This window comes from Hyla sarda, chromosome 6 (assembly GCF_029499605.1).
Source record: "Hyla sarda isolate aHylSar1 chromosome 6, aHylSar1.hap1, whole genome shotgun sequence".
NCBI lineage: Eukaryota > Metazoa > Chordata > Amphibia > Anura > Hylidae > Hyla > Hyla sarda.
Genome location: NC_079194.1, coordinates 154461291 through 154475542, shown reverse-complemented (window position 1 = coordinate 154475542; position 14252 = coordinate 154461291). Strand labels below are relative to the sequence as shown.

The 14252-nt window shown below is 45.1% G+C and overlaps 1 protein-coding gene and 1 non-coding gene across 4 annotated transcripts in view; both read left to right on the top strand.

The window, feature by feature from the left end:
- The window catches only part of WDR59 (WD repeat domain 59), a 92930-nt gene extending 79485 nt beyond the window's left edge, over nt 1–13445 (top strand). For all 3 annotated transcript variants that reach the window (XM_056525601.1, XM_056525599.1, XM_056525600.1), the window contains 3 exons: nt 44–167; nt 4460–4602; nt 12802–13445. In XM_056525601.1, coding sequence (XP_056381576.1) covers nt 44–167; nt 4460–4602; nt 12802–13037 — 503 coding nt within the window. In that variant the 3' untranslated portion in view covers nt 13038–13445. The remainder of the gene's footprint in view (nt 1–43; nt 168–4459; nt 4603–12801) is intronic.
- Nucleotides 8367–8554, top strand: LOC130277898 (U2 spliceosomal RNA). Its single transcript, XR_008845628.1, has one exon. It is a non-coding gene; the product is annotated as a U2 spliceosomal RNA (small nuclear RNA).
- Nucleotides 13446–14252: the final 807 nt, after the last annotated feature.

Genomic DNA, 14252 nt, shown 5'->3' with positions numbered 1-14252 from the left:
CCGAAAATCACTGCTATATTTTGTCATCTTTGTCTTTTGACAGGTGGTCAAGATGGAGATCATTGCGTTCCCTGGGGTGATGCTTCACCTGATGAATACCGCTACAGTAATTTAAGTTACGTTGATCCCCGGGAACGTGAGAGAGAGCAGCATGACAAGAACAAGAGGTGATTAACATATTGCCCAAAACTATGTCAAGTTGTGTTTTGTTGCTACCTTGGCGTGCCTCCAGTAGATATGGTTAGAAATTAGTGTGTGATTATTCTAATCCAAGTTAGAAAACTCAAACTGCAGGGCAGTCACATCATGGCCAGTCTCCAGCTGGGATCACACAAGATATAATCTATTCCTGGTCTTAAAATTCTTGATCATTTCTACTGGATATTTTATTGTCCAGTTATGGCGATGAATATAATGGCGATGAATTTTCATTTGAAATTGAAGCTCCACTGTGACACCTGCAGAGAGTCCCTCTTTTCCTCCTCTATTGCTGAACAACAGCAATTCATATTTAAGACCTTGATTCTCCCATGCTTGAGTTGATGGAATCTTGTTTGAAAACAGTTTTTTTACATTCATGAAATCCAATAAACAATAGTTTAGCAACTAGTTTCCTATATTGGTGTGACCGAAAGAAACTTTCCTCAAGGGCTCAAAATTAGAAATATTGTATAGATAGGGTAGGGGATTTATTATTCACTGAAAAGAGCAACTAAAACAAAAACCTACAGGTGTGGAAGACCACACAATAAATAGTGAATATACCCCAGTTAAAAATAATTTATGACAAGTATAATCATGTATAAAAGTAATTTTATTGAAATATATAGTTTAAAAAATACATATATGTATATCTGAAATCACAGAATCAATTCATAAACAGTAGTAAAAAAATATATAGAATATATAAAAATATAAATATAAAAGTATAAGGTGGATGCTGGGGTGAGAGAGCCTGTATGCCAATAAAATAAATAAGGAGATAAAATAGTTCTTTGAGAAGTCACAATGCTAATAGTGAGCTGCAATTAATAGTTTATAAATCATAAATAAACTATAAATTAGTATCTGCAGGGGTTGCATGCACAAGGTGAGGGGAAGGAGGGGGGAAGGGCGTTGTGCAAAATGTGCAAAAAAGATGTGCAATACTTGTGGAATTAAATTACCACGCAATGGCCGGTGAGGGCAACCAATTATATGTGATAAAATTATTGATTAATAACCAAGACAAAAAGCAAATGAATAAAACATAACACTCAAGTGAGTTGCAACAAGTGCAAAGAATTAAAAATTAAAAAATTAATTAACCCTGCAAATGAAGTGAACAAGGACTTGAACATGCAGCCTAAAAAAGGGGAAATAATAACACCTGGGTCACACGGTATAGTGCTGATAATAAGCAATAACAACCAACAGGCAATGGGCAGCAATAGTACAGATAGCAGCAGATGGATAGCAGCAAGTTTAGGTGGTGACTAGCAACAAAGAATAAAATGCAGGAAAGAAACGGTTTAGTATAAAGCTGGCACAGGACTCACCCCAATCCACCTCCACAACTCCGACGCGTTTCGCCGGAAGCGGCTTTGTCAAGGAGTGAGGTGGACTGGGATAGTCTCGCTATAAGTAGTATATGTATGCCAATGAGGAGTGAGGAATGCACCTCTTACGGGACACTGGGTGATGTAAACCGGAAATGGCGTCGGGTCACATGAGCGGATCGGCTCATGTGAATGAGACCGGGATCTCGCGAGAGGAGGGCCGTGTAGGCCGTCCACGCCTGGGGTACACTACTGCGCATGTATGCTGGCTCAACTCCCATATAGGGAGCCAGAGACGCGCAAAGATGGAACTAATGGCGCAGGCCACACAAACATGGCCGTATGCTATGATGTTGCGCATGTGCGCCGGGCCCGGTCCCTAGAGGCAGAAGATGCCTGTGGCCTCACTAAAATGGCTGACTGCCGATAATAAATTAAGGGAATGAGGAGATGTATAAAGGGTAATAGTTAATGGGGGGAAAACTTAAATCAACCATGTAGGATATATGTTTCCTATATTGGTATCCAACTGATTTTTCATCTCCCAATATCACCAACAAAAAAATAATTCCAAACGGTATTAAAGGGGTACTCCGGTGAAAAACTTTTTTTTTTTTAAATCAACTGGTGCCAGAAAGTTAACCTCTTAATGACCATGGACGTGTATACACGTCCAATGGCCCTTAACCGGCCATGACACGGGCTCCTTACTCGAGCCTGCGTCATACCGCCCGGCCCCCAGCTGATTCCTGCAGCTGGGGGCCGGCGTTAATAGCCGACATGCGGCGATCGCCGCTGGCTGCTATTAACCCTTTAGATCGCCGCTGTCAAAGTTGACAACGGCGTCTAAAGGTGCCTGTATTCAGTCCCTGGTGGTCCAGTGGGGTGGATCACCCCCCGCAGCGCGATCGCGGGGGGGCTATCCACTGCTGAGGTAGCCTGAGGGCTTACCTCTCCTTCCACGGCGGCTCCGGCTCTGGCTCTCTGAATGATACAGCCTGGCAGGACCAGGCTTTATCATTCGAGCGCAGAGCACACTGATCACTAAGGTTCTATACAACCATAGTGATCTGTATGAGGAATCTAATGATTCCTCCTAAAAGTCCCCTAAGGGGACTAAAAGTGTAAAAAAAAAAAAAAAAAAAACATTTAACCTTTTTTTTTTTTTTTTTTTAACACACACACCTTTTCCTAAATTCCATATAAATAATATATAATAAAAATAAACATATGTGGTATCACCGCGTGCGTAAATGTCTGAACTAATTAAACCGCACGGTCAATGGCGTACGCGCCAAAAAATTCCAAAGTCCAAAATAGCGTATTTTTGGTCACTTTTTATATCATTTATATCAAAAAATGATCAATAAGTCCAATCAATACAAAAATGGTACCGATAAAAACTTCAGATCACGTCGCAAAAGATTAGCCCTCGTACCGCCCCATACGCAGAAAAATAAAAAAGTTATAGGGGTCAGAAGATGACAATTTTAAACGTACACATTTTCCTGCATGTAGTTATGATTTTCTCCAGAAGTACAACAAAATCAAACCTATATAAGTAGGGTATCATTTTAACCCTATGGACTTACAGAATAAAGATAAGGTGTAATTTTTACCGAAAAATGTACTGTGTAGAAACGGAAGCCCCCAAAAGTTACAAAATGGCATTTTTTCTTCAATTTCGTCGCAAAATTATTTTTTTTCCTGTTTCGCTGTAGATTTTTTGGTAAAATTACTCAGGTCCCTGCAAAGTAGAATTGGTGCCGCAAAAAATAAGCCATCGTATGGATTTTTAGGTGCAAAATTGTGAAAGGGTTATGATTTTTAAAAGGTGAGGAGGAAAAAATTAAAGTGCAAAAACGGAAAAACCCGTGGTCCTTAAGGGGTTAAACAGATTTGTAAATTACTTCTATTAAAAAATCTAAAATCCTTCCTGTACTTATTAGCTGCTGACATCATGAGCACAGTGCTCTCTGCTGACATCTCTGTCCATTTTAGGAACTGTCCAGAACAGCATATGTTTGCTATGGGGATTTCCTTTTACCCTGGACAGTTCCAAAAATGGACAGAGATGTCAGCAGAGAGGACTGTGCTCATGATGTCAACAGACAGTCCTGTGTTTCAAACGGAAAAGAATTTCCACTGTAGTATTCAGCGGCTAATAAGTACAGGAAGGATTAAGATTTTTTAATAGAAGTAATTTACAAATCTGTTTAACTTTCTGGCACCAGTTGATTTAAAAAAAAAAGTTTTCCACCGGAGTACCCCTTTAAGTCTATCGTTTATAATAATCATAATATTCCCCTAAAACTCCATTGCCTTTGCACTAGACACAATCATTTGGACCATTCCTGCAACACACATATAGCTGATATTTGCTTTATGTACCTGATTTGTTGATAATGTTCAGGTAATCGGCACTTTATGCACACGGCACTTCAATGCTAAATATTTAACTGTCATCCTTTTGCCTTGTGTGCTGCCTAGTATTTAGTGGTATACATACATTTTTTCCAATTATGTCCCATATAATGTGATAACTTTGGTGTAGAGGTTTCAGAGATGTTGCCTTCATGTTAATGCATTTATTCCTTCTTTCTGTTCATAGATATGTAATGTTTTATGAGTTATCCTTTAATAAAAATGTTATTGTTTAAATATTTGTAAAAGTGACTCTGTTGGTGTGTTCTTTTTCGGTTACATTTTATTCAGTATCAGAGCATTATATGTCAAACCCCCCAAAAAAACATTGACCAGTATAGTGTGCATTTTAGTACCCTTATTATGTATATACAGTTCACCTGCTTTCTCACAGACCCCTGTTATAGTTACAATACTGAAAGTTAGTGTACTTAGTTTTGTTAGTTATATACATGTTCAATTTAAACCTGGATCTGATTTTCTTGTTACTGGCACAGAATTCTGGATCCAGCTAATGCTCAGCAGTTTGATGACTTTAAGAAGTGTTATGGAGAGATTCTTTATCGCTGGGGTCTTCAAGAGAAACGAGCAGAAGTTCTGAAATTTGTCTCATGTCCTCCTGAGCCTCATCGGGGTATCGGTGAGTAGTGACTGTTTATATAATGTTAGCCCACTGATAGATTTGTCCAGCCCTATTCTTAATATACCTACACTGCTCAAATAACATATAGGAACACGAAGATAACACATCCTAGATCCGAATGAATGAACTAATCGTATGAAATACTTTTGTCTTTACATAGTTGAATGTGCTGACAACAAAATCACACAAAAATTATCAATGGAAATCAAATTTATCAACCCATGGAGGTCTGGATATGGCATCACACTCAAAATCAAAGTGGAAAACCACACTACAGGCTGATCCAACTTTGATGTAATTAAAACAAGTCAAAATTAGGCTCATTAGTGTGTGTGGCCTCCACGTGCCCATATGATCTCCCTACAAGGCCTTGGCATGTTCCTGATGAGGTGGTGGATGGTCTCCTGAGAGATGTCCTCCCAGAACTGGACTAAAGCATCCGCCAACTCCTGGGCAGTCTGTGGTGCAACATGGCGTTGGTGGATAGAGCAACATGATGTCCCAAATGTGCTCAATCGGATTCAGGTCTGGGGAATGGGTGGGCCAGTCCATAGCATCAATGCCTTCCTCTTGGAGGAACTGCTGACATGCTCCAACCACATGAGGTTTAGCATTGTCTTGCATTAGGAGGAACCCAGGGCCAACCGCACCAGCATATGGTCTCACAAGGGGTCTAAGGATCTCATCTAGGTACCTAATGGCAGTCAGGCTACATCTGGCAAGCACATGAAGGAAATGCCACCCTCCACCATTACTGACCCACCGCCAAACCGGTCATGCTGGAGGATGCTGCAGGCAGCAGAGCGTTCTCCATGGTGTCTCCAGACTCTTTCACGTCTGTCACATGTGCTCAGTGTGAACCTGCTTTCATCTGTGAAGAGCACAGGGCGCCAGTGGCGTATTTGCCAATCTTGGTGTTCTCTGCCAAATGCCAAGTGTCCTGCACGGTGTTGGTCTGTAAGCACAACCCCCACCTGTGGACATCGGTCCCTCATACCACCCTCATGGAGTCTTTCTGACCATTTGAGTGGAAACATGCACATTTGTGGCCTGCTGGAGGTCATTTTGCAGGACTCTGGCAGTGCTCTTCCTGCTCCTCCTTGCACAAAGGTGGAGGTAGCGGTCCTACTGCTGGGTTGTTGCCATCCTACGGCCTCCTCCATGTCTACTGATGTACTGGCCTGTCTCCTGGTAGCACCTCCATGCTCTGGACATTATGCTGACAGACACAGCAAACCTTCTTGCCACATTGATGTGCCATCCTGGATGAGCTGCACTACCTGAGCCACTTGTGTGGGTTGTAGACTCCGTTTCATGCTACCACTTGAGTGAAAGCACCGCCAGCATAGAAAAGTGACAAAAACATTAGCCAGGAAGCAAATTCACTGAGAAGTGGTCTGTGGTCATCTCCTGCAGAACCACTCCTTTATTAGTGGTGTCTTGCTAATTGCCTATAATTTCCACCTGTTGTCTGTTCCATTTGCACAACAGCATGGGAAATGTATTGTCAATCAGTGTTGCTTCCTAAGTGGACAGTGTGATTTCACAGAAGTGTGATTGACTTGGAGTAACATTGTATTGTTTAAGTGTTCCCTTTATTTTTTTGAGCAGTGTTTTATAATGTACACGAATATAATTACTATACTACTGCCTCACCTATGTACAAGAATACAACTACTATAATACTGCTCCTCTACATAAAAGTGTATCATTGTAACATACACAAGAATAATTATAACTACTATAATACTGCTCTCCTATGTACAAAACCTATAAGTATTATACTGGACCTTACATACAAGAGTACAACTATCATAATACTGTCCTACAATAGTATAACTATTTTAATACTGCTGCTCTACATACAAGAGTTTAATTTTGTACAATATGTATAACTAGTATAATGCTATCCACTATGTGCAATAATATACTATAATACTGTCCCTATGACTTAGAATATAAATACTTTAATACTGCCCTCTATGACCAAGAATTTAACTACTATATTACTACCCCCTATGAAACCCTAGTATATACTGTATACTATAGTACTGTCTCCTAAGTATAAAAATATGACTACTATAATGCTTTCCCCTAGGTACAAGAATATAACTACTATAATTTATCGGTTGCCTTTGTGGGAACACAGAGACCATGGGTATTATGCTGCTGTCCACTAGGAGGCTGACACTAGGCAAAAAAAGAAGTCTGCTCTTCCCAGCAGGATATACCCGCCTACAGGCACTGATCTAATCAGTTTTAGCTTAGTGTTAGTAGGAGGCAGACACAAGTTTTTTTTTCCCTTTGTTATTTTTCTAGGTTGGGCAACAGAAGCATGGGGCTACCTGATCTCCCACATGCGATAAAGGGGCATGGTGCATAGAGTTATGGGCCGTTAACCCCTTCTCGCCAATGGAGTACTCGGGGTCCGGGTCCCCCACTTGCCCCTGCCCGCCTCGCTATGGCAGCTTGGCATGATGCAGCACGGTTAATTAGCTGGCCGAAGACTTCTGGGTAAGTATAGGAAGATGAGGTCTGCGGGGGAGTATGTACTACATTCCCCCCTCCCTTCCTCCTCTACCTTCCAGGGGTCTTATGCACTGTACCCAGCTCCTCGGCCACGATTGCTGGTGGCTGCTCTGGGCAAGACCCCTCATGGCCCCAGCGTCATATCTGTATGGGTCAGTCCTATGGTCTGTCCCTCCCTCATCCAGCCACTCAGCTCACCAGGTAAGGACATTTTTTCCCCCAGCTTCGCTCCTCCCACTGCCGCAATCCCTGTCGGCTAGCTGGCTGCCAGGTAAAGACAACTGAAGCGGCATTACACTTATCCCCTATCCACAGGATAAGTGTTTGTAATTCTGCAGGGGGTATTCCAGGAAAAAACTTTTTTTTATATAGCAACTAGCTCCAGAAAGTTAAAAAGATTAGTAAATTACTTCTATTAAAAAATCTTAATCCTTTCAGTACTTATGACCTTCTGAAGTTAAGGTTGTTCTTTTCTGTCTAAGTCCTCTCTGATGACACCTGTCTCGGGAAACGCCCAGTTTAGAAGAGGTTTGCTATGGGGATTTGCTTCTAAACTGGGCGTTTCCCGAAACAGGTGTCAAGTTTCGCTTAGTGCCTGGCCGCTTTTCATGGCCTTTCCATGCAGGAACCTCTATGGGAGCGGTTCTCCGGTCCGTGGCAGGGCAATGGGGACAGGCCAGCTGCACCAGGTATTTTGTCTCCGGCCTGGTCCGTGCGGCGACGCGTTTTTTTTGCAGCGCTCTTTCTCCTTTCCTGCCTGCTGGCGCCCTGATCGCGCAGCCATTCAATCCTTAGCCTGGTTTCTGGGACTGCTGCCGGAGAGGCGCGGTGTCCAGCTCGCTGTGATTCCCGTCGGTCCACGGGTGCTCCATAAATTTAGCCCCCGGCTTCTTCCTTACTGTAAGCCATTTTTGGCGGAACCTGGGGTGTTTTTTTTTCACCAGCGCGCCCTTTTTCTGAGGGCTGCGTGGTCTGCGAATATAGAAAAAAAAGGGTGAGCTTCTCATGGGCACTCTGCGCCTTCCAGTGGCTGAAAATTTTAATCACTGTTTTCTCTCCTGTGTTAGGCCCTCCTCTAGTGGCCACACATGGTTATTACAGTTGAATAGTTTTGCTATGGCCCTTCTCCTGACGCTTTAGCAGTTTGGAGTATCTCCCTCAGACCCCCTGTTCGGTTCGGTGGCCTGGGGTTGCCTGGCGACTCACATCCCCCCTGCCTTGAAAGCGTTCTGATAGCTTCTCGGCCTTTCGGCTAAGATCAGGTGCCGTATCTGTTCTTATCAGTTTAATATCTGATTCGTCCCCTATTTGGGGACCATATATTATAGATTTTTGAGAACGGGGGCTGATTTGAAGCTTGCTTCCGTCACCCTGTGCATTGACCCGATATTGCAGTATTTTCAGGTACAGTGCATTTCCCACAACTCTTTACAATCTGTCACACTATTAGGTCCTCGGTCCGCGTGTTTGCGACACTTAACCTTTGCACTGTAGAATTTTGCCTACATAAGTTCGGTCTGCAGCCATGTGCTTTCCTAGCCCCTGTTTTTCTGAGCAATGGTTTCGGGCCCTGGCCCGTTTTCTGTAGTGACTTGATTGGTCATTTTACTGGGGTATGGGATTTTGACAGTGGCCCAGGCTTAGCGACAGTCATTGGCATGGCTCACCATGCTACCTTTATCCTTCCTTGGGGAATTCCAGGAAACCTGACAGCACCTGTCAGTTTCCTTCACCACCGTCAGCAGTGCCAGGTCTGTGCCTGAAGTTCTGTTCTGCCCTCTACCTGTGTGCGAGGTACCTGAACGGGGTGACATGGCGTGGGTGACAGAGTCTCTGCAGCTTCCATAGGCTAGTCCTGTGTAGATTGGTGAGCGTGTCCTTTGCCACAGCTGCAGTTCCGTTACTCTACTGGGAGTGGGGGTAGACTGATGTACAATGGGCCCTCTACGACTCCTAGGGAGTACGTGACTCCTGCCGCATCCACGGCTCCAGTTCCACTACCCCACTATGTGTGAGTGGAACGATGTAGAATGGACCCTCTACGAAGGCCCATGGACAGCGTGATGTATACCACATCTGCGTTTGCAGTTCCAGCACTCCACTGTGAGTGAGAGTTGACCAATGTGCAATGGCCCCTCTATGCCTCCTAGGGAGTATGTGACGCTGGCCGCATGTGTGGCTCCAGTTCCGGTACCCCACTATACGTGAGTGGACCAATGCAGATTGGACCCTCTGTGACGCACATAGACAGCGCGTTGTCTGTCACATCTCCACTGGCAGTTATGGTACCCCACTGCACGTGGGAGTTGCCGAAGGGGTGATCCTGCATGTGCTGAGCACTCTCTATCATGTCCGGGGAGCTTGCGGTCTGCCACACTTCAGCTAAGATTCCGGTCCCCAACTACCTGCAGGAGGGGTCCCATGACTGTCCCTCCAGGTGCAATGTACCACCTTCGCCAGCAGCAGCGACCACTTTATCACTGCCATGTGTGATGTACCATGGGTGTACACTGGTGTCTAATATTGTCCTGCCTGGAAGCCCATGCCATAATTGCCTCTTTTGCAGCGGCGGTTCTAATACCCTGCTACTGGTACGAAGGGCTCTGTAGAGTAATCCTGCATATTCACCGGGCTCTGGACAGTCATGGCGTCCTTTCCCTCCCCCCTTCCTTATGTGAAGTATCAGTGGTTTTCTAGTGTCAGTATTTTGTGGACTATCTGCTGTGGCTCTCACATCCAGCGTACTCCCCCTTTTTATAGAAAAGGCAGGTTTGTGGAGTATCTGCACAGGTCACTACAGCCTTTTCTCTTCCCCCTTCAACGGGGGTAGTCGTTCGCAGTCATTAGTGATGGTGTATCCAGGTCGGGGCTTAGTGGATTCCGACTCTGGCTAGTCCAGGTTTCACATCTCCTTTCCCAGAAAAGGTGTCATGGGGAGATTTGCTACTCTACTTCTCCAGCTGGTTCATCAATCACATTTTTCTCCATGGCATGGGTAGTCGTGGTCTTGCTACCTATTTCTATTGCCTACTATACGATGCCTGCTATTCATCATGCAGTCATTTCTCACCCCCTGGCTTATGGGCACGTTTCGTAGGTGGCCTACTTTTTCTCCTGTGGTCATTGCATTTCTTCTCTTCTGGGCGATCTTCTATATTCCTCCTATGGCGTGTCCAGCCATCTCGTTGACCTCTTCCGTTACCAGCCTCTGGGTGGCTTGGTGGGCTGCCGGCTATCCGAATTTCAGCCATTATGCTTCTCCTTCCTACAGAGAGAGTTTTGCAGGCATGGCACTGTTCCTGTTTTTGTTCTTTCAGCTGTCGTCCTCCAGCCTCCTTGTATTGGATGGTTTATTTTGTAAGTAGTACATTTATCTCCTGCCATGCGTGAGCGCCGCTCTTCTATTCTTCCTATCTATGCCATCATCCTCCCACCTCTGGCGGAGTGCTGCTGTATTCTTAGTTGCGGCTGTTGCTCTCCTGCTTTTCACGCTGCTGGGATGGTTTCTGCCTTATCCCCTCCCCCGTCTTTTCTGTGTGGGGTGTTGATGATCCTGGCGTAGTTTCTACTCTAGTTACCCTGACCCTCATGTGGCACTCTCCTTCAGGGTAATTTCCGCGACTGGACGACAGTCTGGTGGGCGACCTCCTGTGCCCAGATCATGTCTTCTGTTCATGCGCCTTATTGCTTCGGCTGGACTGACTCTGGGTCCCTTCTGTCTCCCTCTCTGTGCCGTGCCTTCTGGGCTGTGTCTCCTTGGAGTCATCCAGTCCATTCTGAAAGCTGGGATCCAGATCCAATGCTTGCTCGGCCTTGTATCTGAGGGGACTTGGGCTGCGCAATGATCTCAGTGCTAGCGTTGCCTGTTGCTCTGCCCGCCGTTCCCTCGTAGGGTATGCCACTTCTTTCATGGTGGTCCTAGACTTGTTCAGGACCCTCTCCCTTGATGTTCTACTTGTGCAGGACTTTTGTGTTATGCTATCTTCTAGGTAGCGGTTACACGTCTTGGTCTCCGAGGTGGTTTCCCTATTCTTTTTTCCTATTCTTTCTTTTGCTCCGGCTTGGGTTTGCTCAGCCACTTCTGGTGTGGGACCCCGCGGTCCCTCAACTTATTCCCGGTTCTGGGAACCTCTAGTTCTCGTGATGACTGCTCCAGGGTTTCTGGACCGTTCTAACCTCCTCACCGACCTGTTTGTCTCTCATAGTCTCCCTGTGGGGGTGAACGGACCTTGTGGCAGAGAGCCCTTCTGTCCTCCAGGTTACCTCTGTCTGGCAATTCGCACCTAGATGGGCGTTGTCCTCCCATCGCCCTCAATTTTTCTCGCCCTTCCAGGCAAGGTTGTGTGCTCTTTGAGTTTCGTCTTCCACCCGGTCCCTTGACAGCGTGGCCTTGGGGACTGTGGTTTGGTGTCTGAGCGGATAGCAATGTGCTCCTGCCCTAGTCTGGGCGGGATTTCTCTGCGTTCGGGCCTGGACATGGATCTTGTTTGTCTTTCTTCTCCTTTTCCGGCGGCTTCTAGTTTCACCTTCTAAAGGTCTTGCCCTCTGCTGGGCGTGTTCAGCTGCCGCCTTCTTGTTATTCTCTCTCCTCTGCCTTGGTCCTCTAGTTGCGGCTTGCTTCCTAGCGGGGCTTTCCCTTCGGGCCTGTCTGGCACGCTTCTCTTCTGGCAGCTGGAGTTTCCTCGCCATGTTCCTTTGTGGAATCCCTGAATTGGAGTTCTCTTGTCGCTCTCTCTTCCACGTTTGGGCCAGGCCTCGTTGGTCCGGCACCTTATGTCTTTTTCTTCGGAGGTGGTGTTCGCTCTCTGGCCAGGGGGGTGTCTGGCCAGCAGGCCTCCGAGGCGACTTTCTTGTTGCATTTGGTTAGAGGTTGGACCTCCGTCCTTGCTTGGTTCCTTCTTTTTCGTGTCCTAGCTCTCCCCTCATGTTTTGTGGGGGTTTCCAGGTTGTGGGTTTCCGGTTACCTCCTGGGCCTCTTCCATGTTCCTTTGCGAATGGGTATAGTTCAGTCTCTGGACTGCTCTTCCCTTCTCTGTCTGTTGTTTTTCCCACCCCAGGGACTGCTTTGGGACATCCCATCATCTCTGTGTTCCCCAATAAGGCGACTGATAAAAGGAAATTTTTTGTGTACTCACCATAAAATCTCTTTCTTGTAGCCTTCATTGGGGAACACAGCACCCACCCATTTATGGTTCCTGGTCAGGTTGTTTTGTTGCCTGTTGTACTCTTGATGTCCTTTGGACGTATCTCCTGATTAGCTCAGTACCTGTAGGGGGGTATATCCTGCTGGAAGGAGCAGACTTCTTTTTTTGCCTACTGTCAGCCTCCTAGTGGACAGCAGCATAATACCCATGGTCTCTGTGTTCCCCAATGAAGGCTATGAGAGAGAGAGATTTTACAGTGGGTACAAAATAATCTTCTTATTGCCCCCTAAGGGCCAAATATGATGACTATATAATACTGTCCTCTATGTATGATATTACGTCTATAATATTGCCTGAGTGTATAAGAATATGACTTTACAATGCCTATGGTAAAGAATATAACCACTGTAGTACCACCCCCTATGTACAAGAATATATCATAACTTTTATAGTTCTGCCCCCAGTAGACACTGTTGTTTTTTAAGGTTAGATATTAGGCTAAATGTCTGTCTTCTGCCAACAGAATTTGGAGTATATTGCAGCCACTGTCGCAGCGAGGTGCGGGGAACACAATGTGCAATTTGTAAGGGATTCACATTTCAATGTGCTATTTGTCATGTAGCTGTGCGGGGCTCTTCCAACTTCTGCTTGAGTTGTGGACATGGTGGCCACACTGCACACATGCTGGAATGGTTTAGCTCACAAGAGGTCTGTCCCACCGGCTGCGGTTGCCACTGCCTTTTAGAAAGCACCTTCTAATATATCTTCCACTGGGATGAATCATCATAGGCAGCTCCTTGTCAAACTTCATCATAGTGACACGAAGAACTGCCCACCGTTGTAAGATCTATTTACAGTGGACATGTGTATTACCTCTTCACATCATCTACAAGGCCTTCATCTTAGGACATTATCACAATGGAAACTGCTTGCTGGAAACCATCATTTCAGGAGTCTTCACAATTGTGACATTTGCCTTCACTCCGATGGAGGCTGCCATCTTGGAGCAATTTTACAATTTTGGTTTTGTCAGTGAAAAGAATCTCTTAAAGTGGAACTGTCAGATACAAAAACAGTACTGCAGTACATCTTGGCAAAACATTTATCTTTATAATATACTTCATAAGAAAATTTTATTTCCTTTTTCTAGAAATCATGGCTTATAAAATCATGGCTTTGTCCAAACTGAAGCACAGGCATGGACAGTAAGTGAGGGTGAGCTAGCACTCCTTTGTGCTCTCTCCTGTCTGATAGGACTCCTCTGTGCTCTCTCCTGTCTGATAGGACTCCTCTGTGCTCTCTCCTGTCTGATAGGTCTCCTCTGTGCTCTCTCCTGTCTGATGGCACTCCTGTGCTCTCTCCTGTCTGATGGCACTCCTCTGTGCTCTCTCCTGTCTGATGGCACTCCTCTGTGCTCTCTCCTGTCTGATGGCACTCCTCTGTGCTCTCTCCTGTCTGATGGCACTCCTCTGTGCTCTCTCCTTTCTGATAGTACTCCTCTGTGCTCTCTCCTGTCCTATCAGACAGAGGACTGCTAGCCCACCCTCACTTACTGTCCATGCCTGTGCTTCAGCTTGAACAAACCCATGATTTTATAAGCCATGATTTCTATAAGAAGGAAATAACACTTTCTTATGAAATATATTTGGTTAATCTTTTGCCAGGATTTGACAGTGCCCATTTAAACAGCGACTGTAACATTTCTAAGATAATTTCCTTATAGAATCTATTTCCTTGGTCTTTATTTGACTTTATATGTATGACTTTGCTGCTACCAGTTTGATGGGTTTGTATTATACACCATTTTTGGCAGAAGCTTCTTGTAATTTTTTTTAAAAGAAATGATTAGAATGACTAGCATAGGGCAGTGATCTCCCAGTATTTTTCTTTTTAATGGCTAGTTTATCCATAACAGTGATCTTTCCAGCTGTTGAGGTACAACACAAATGGTCACTGTGGACAACAGTTTACTTT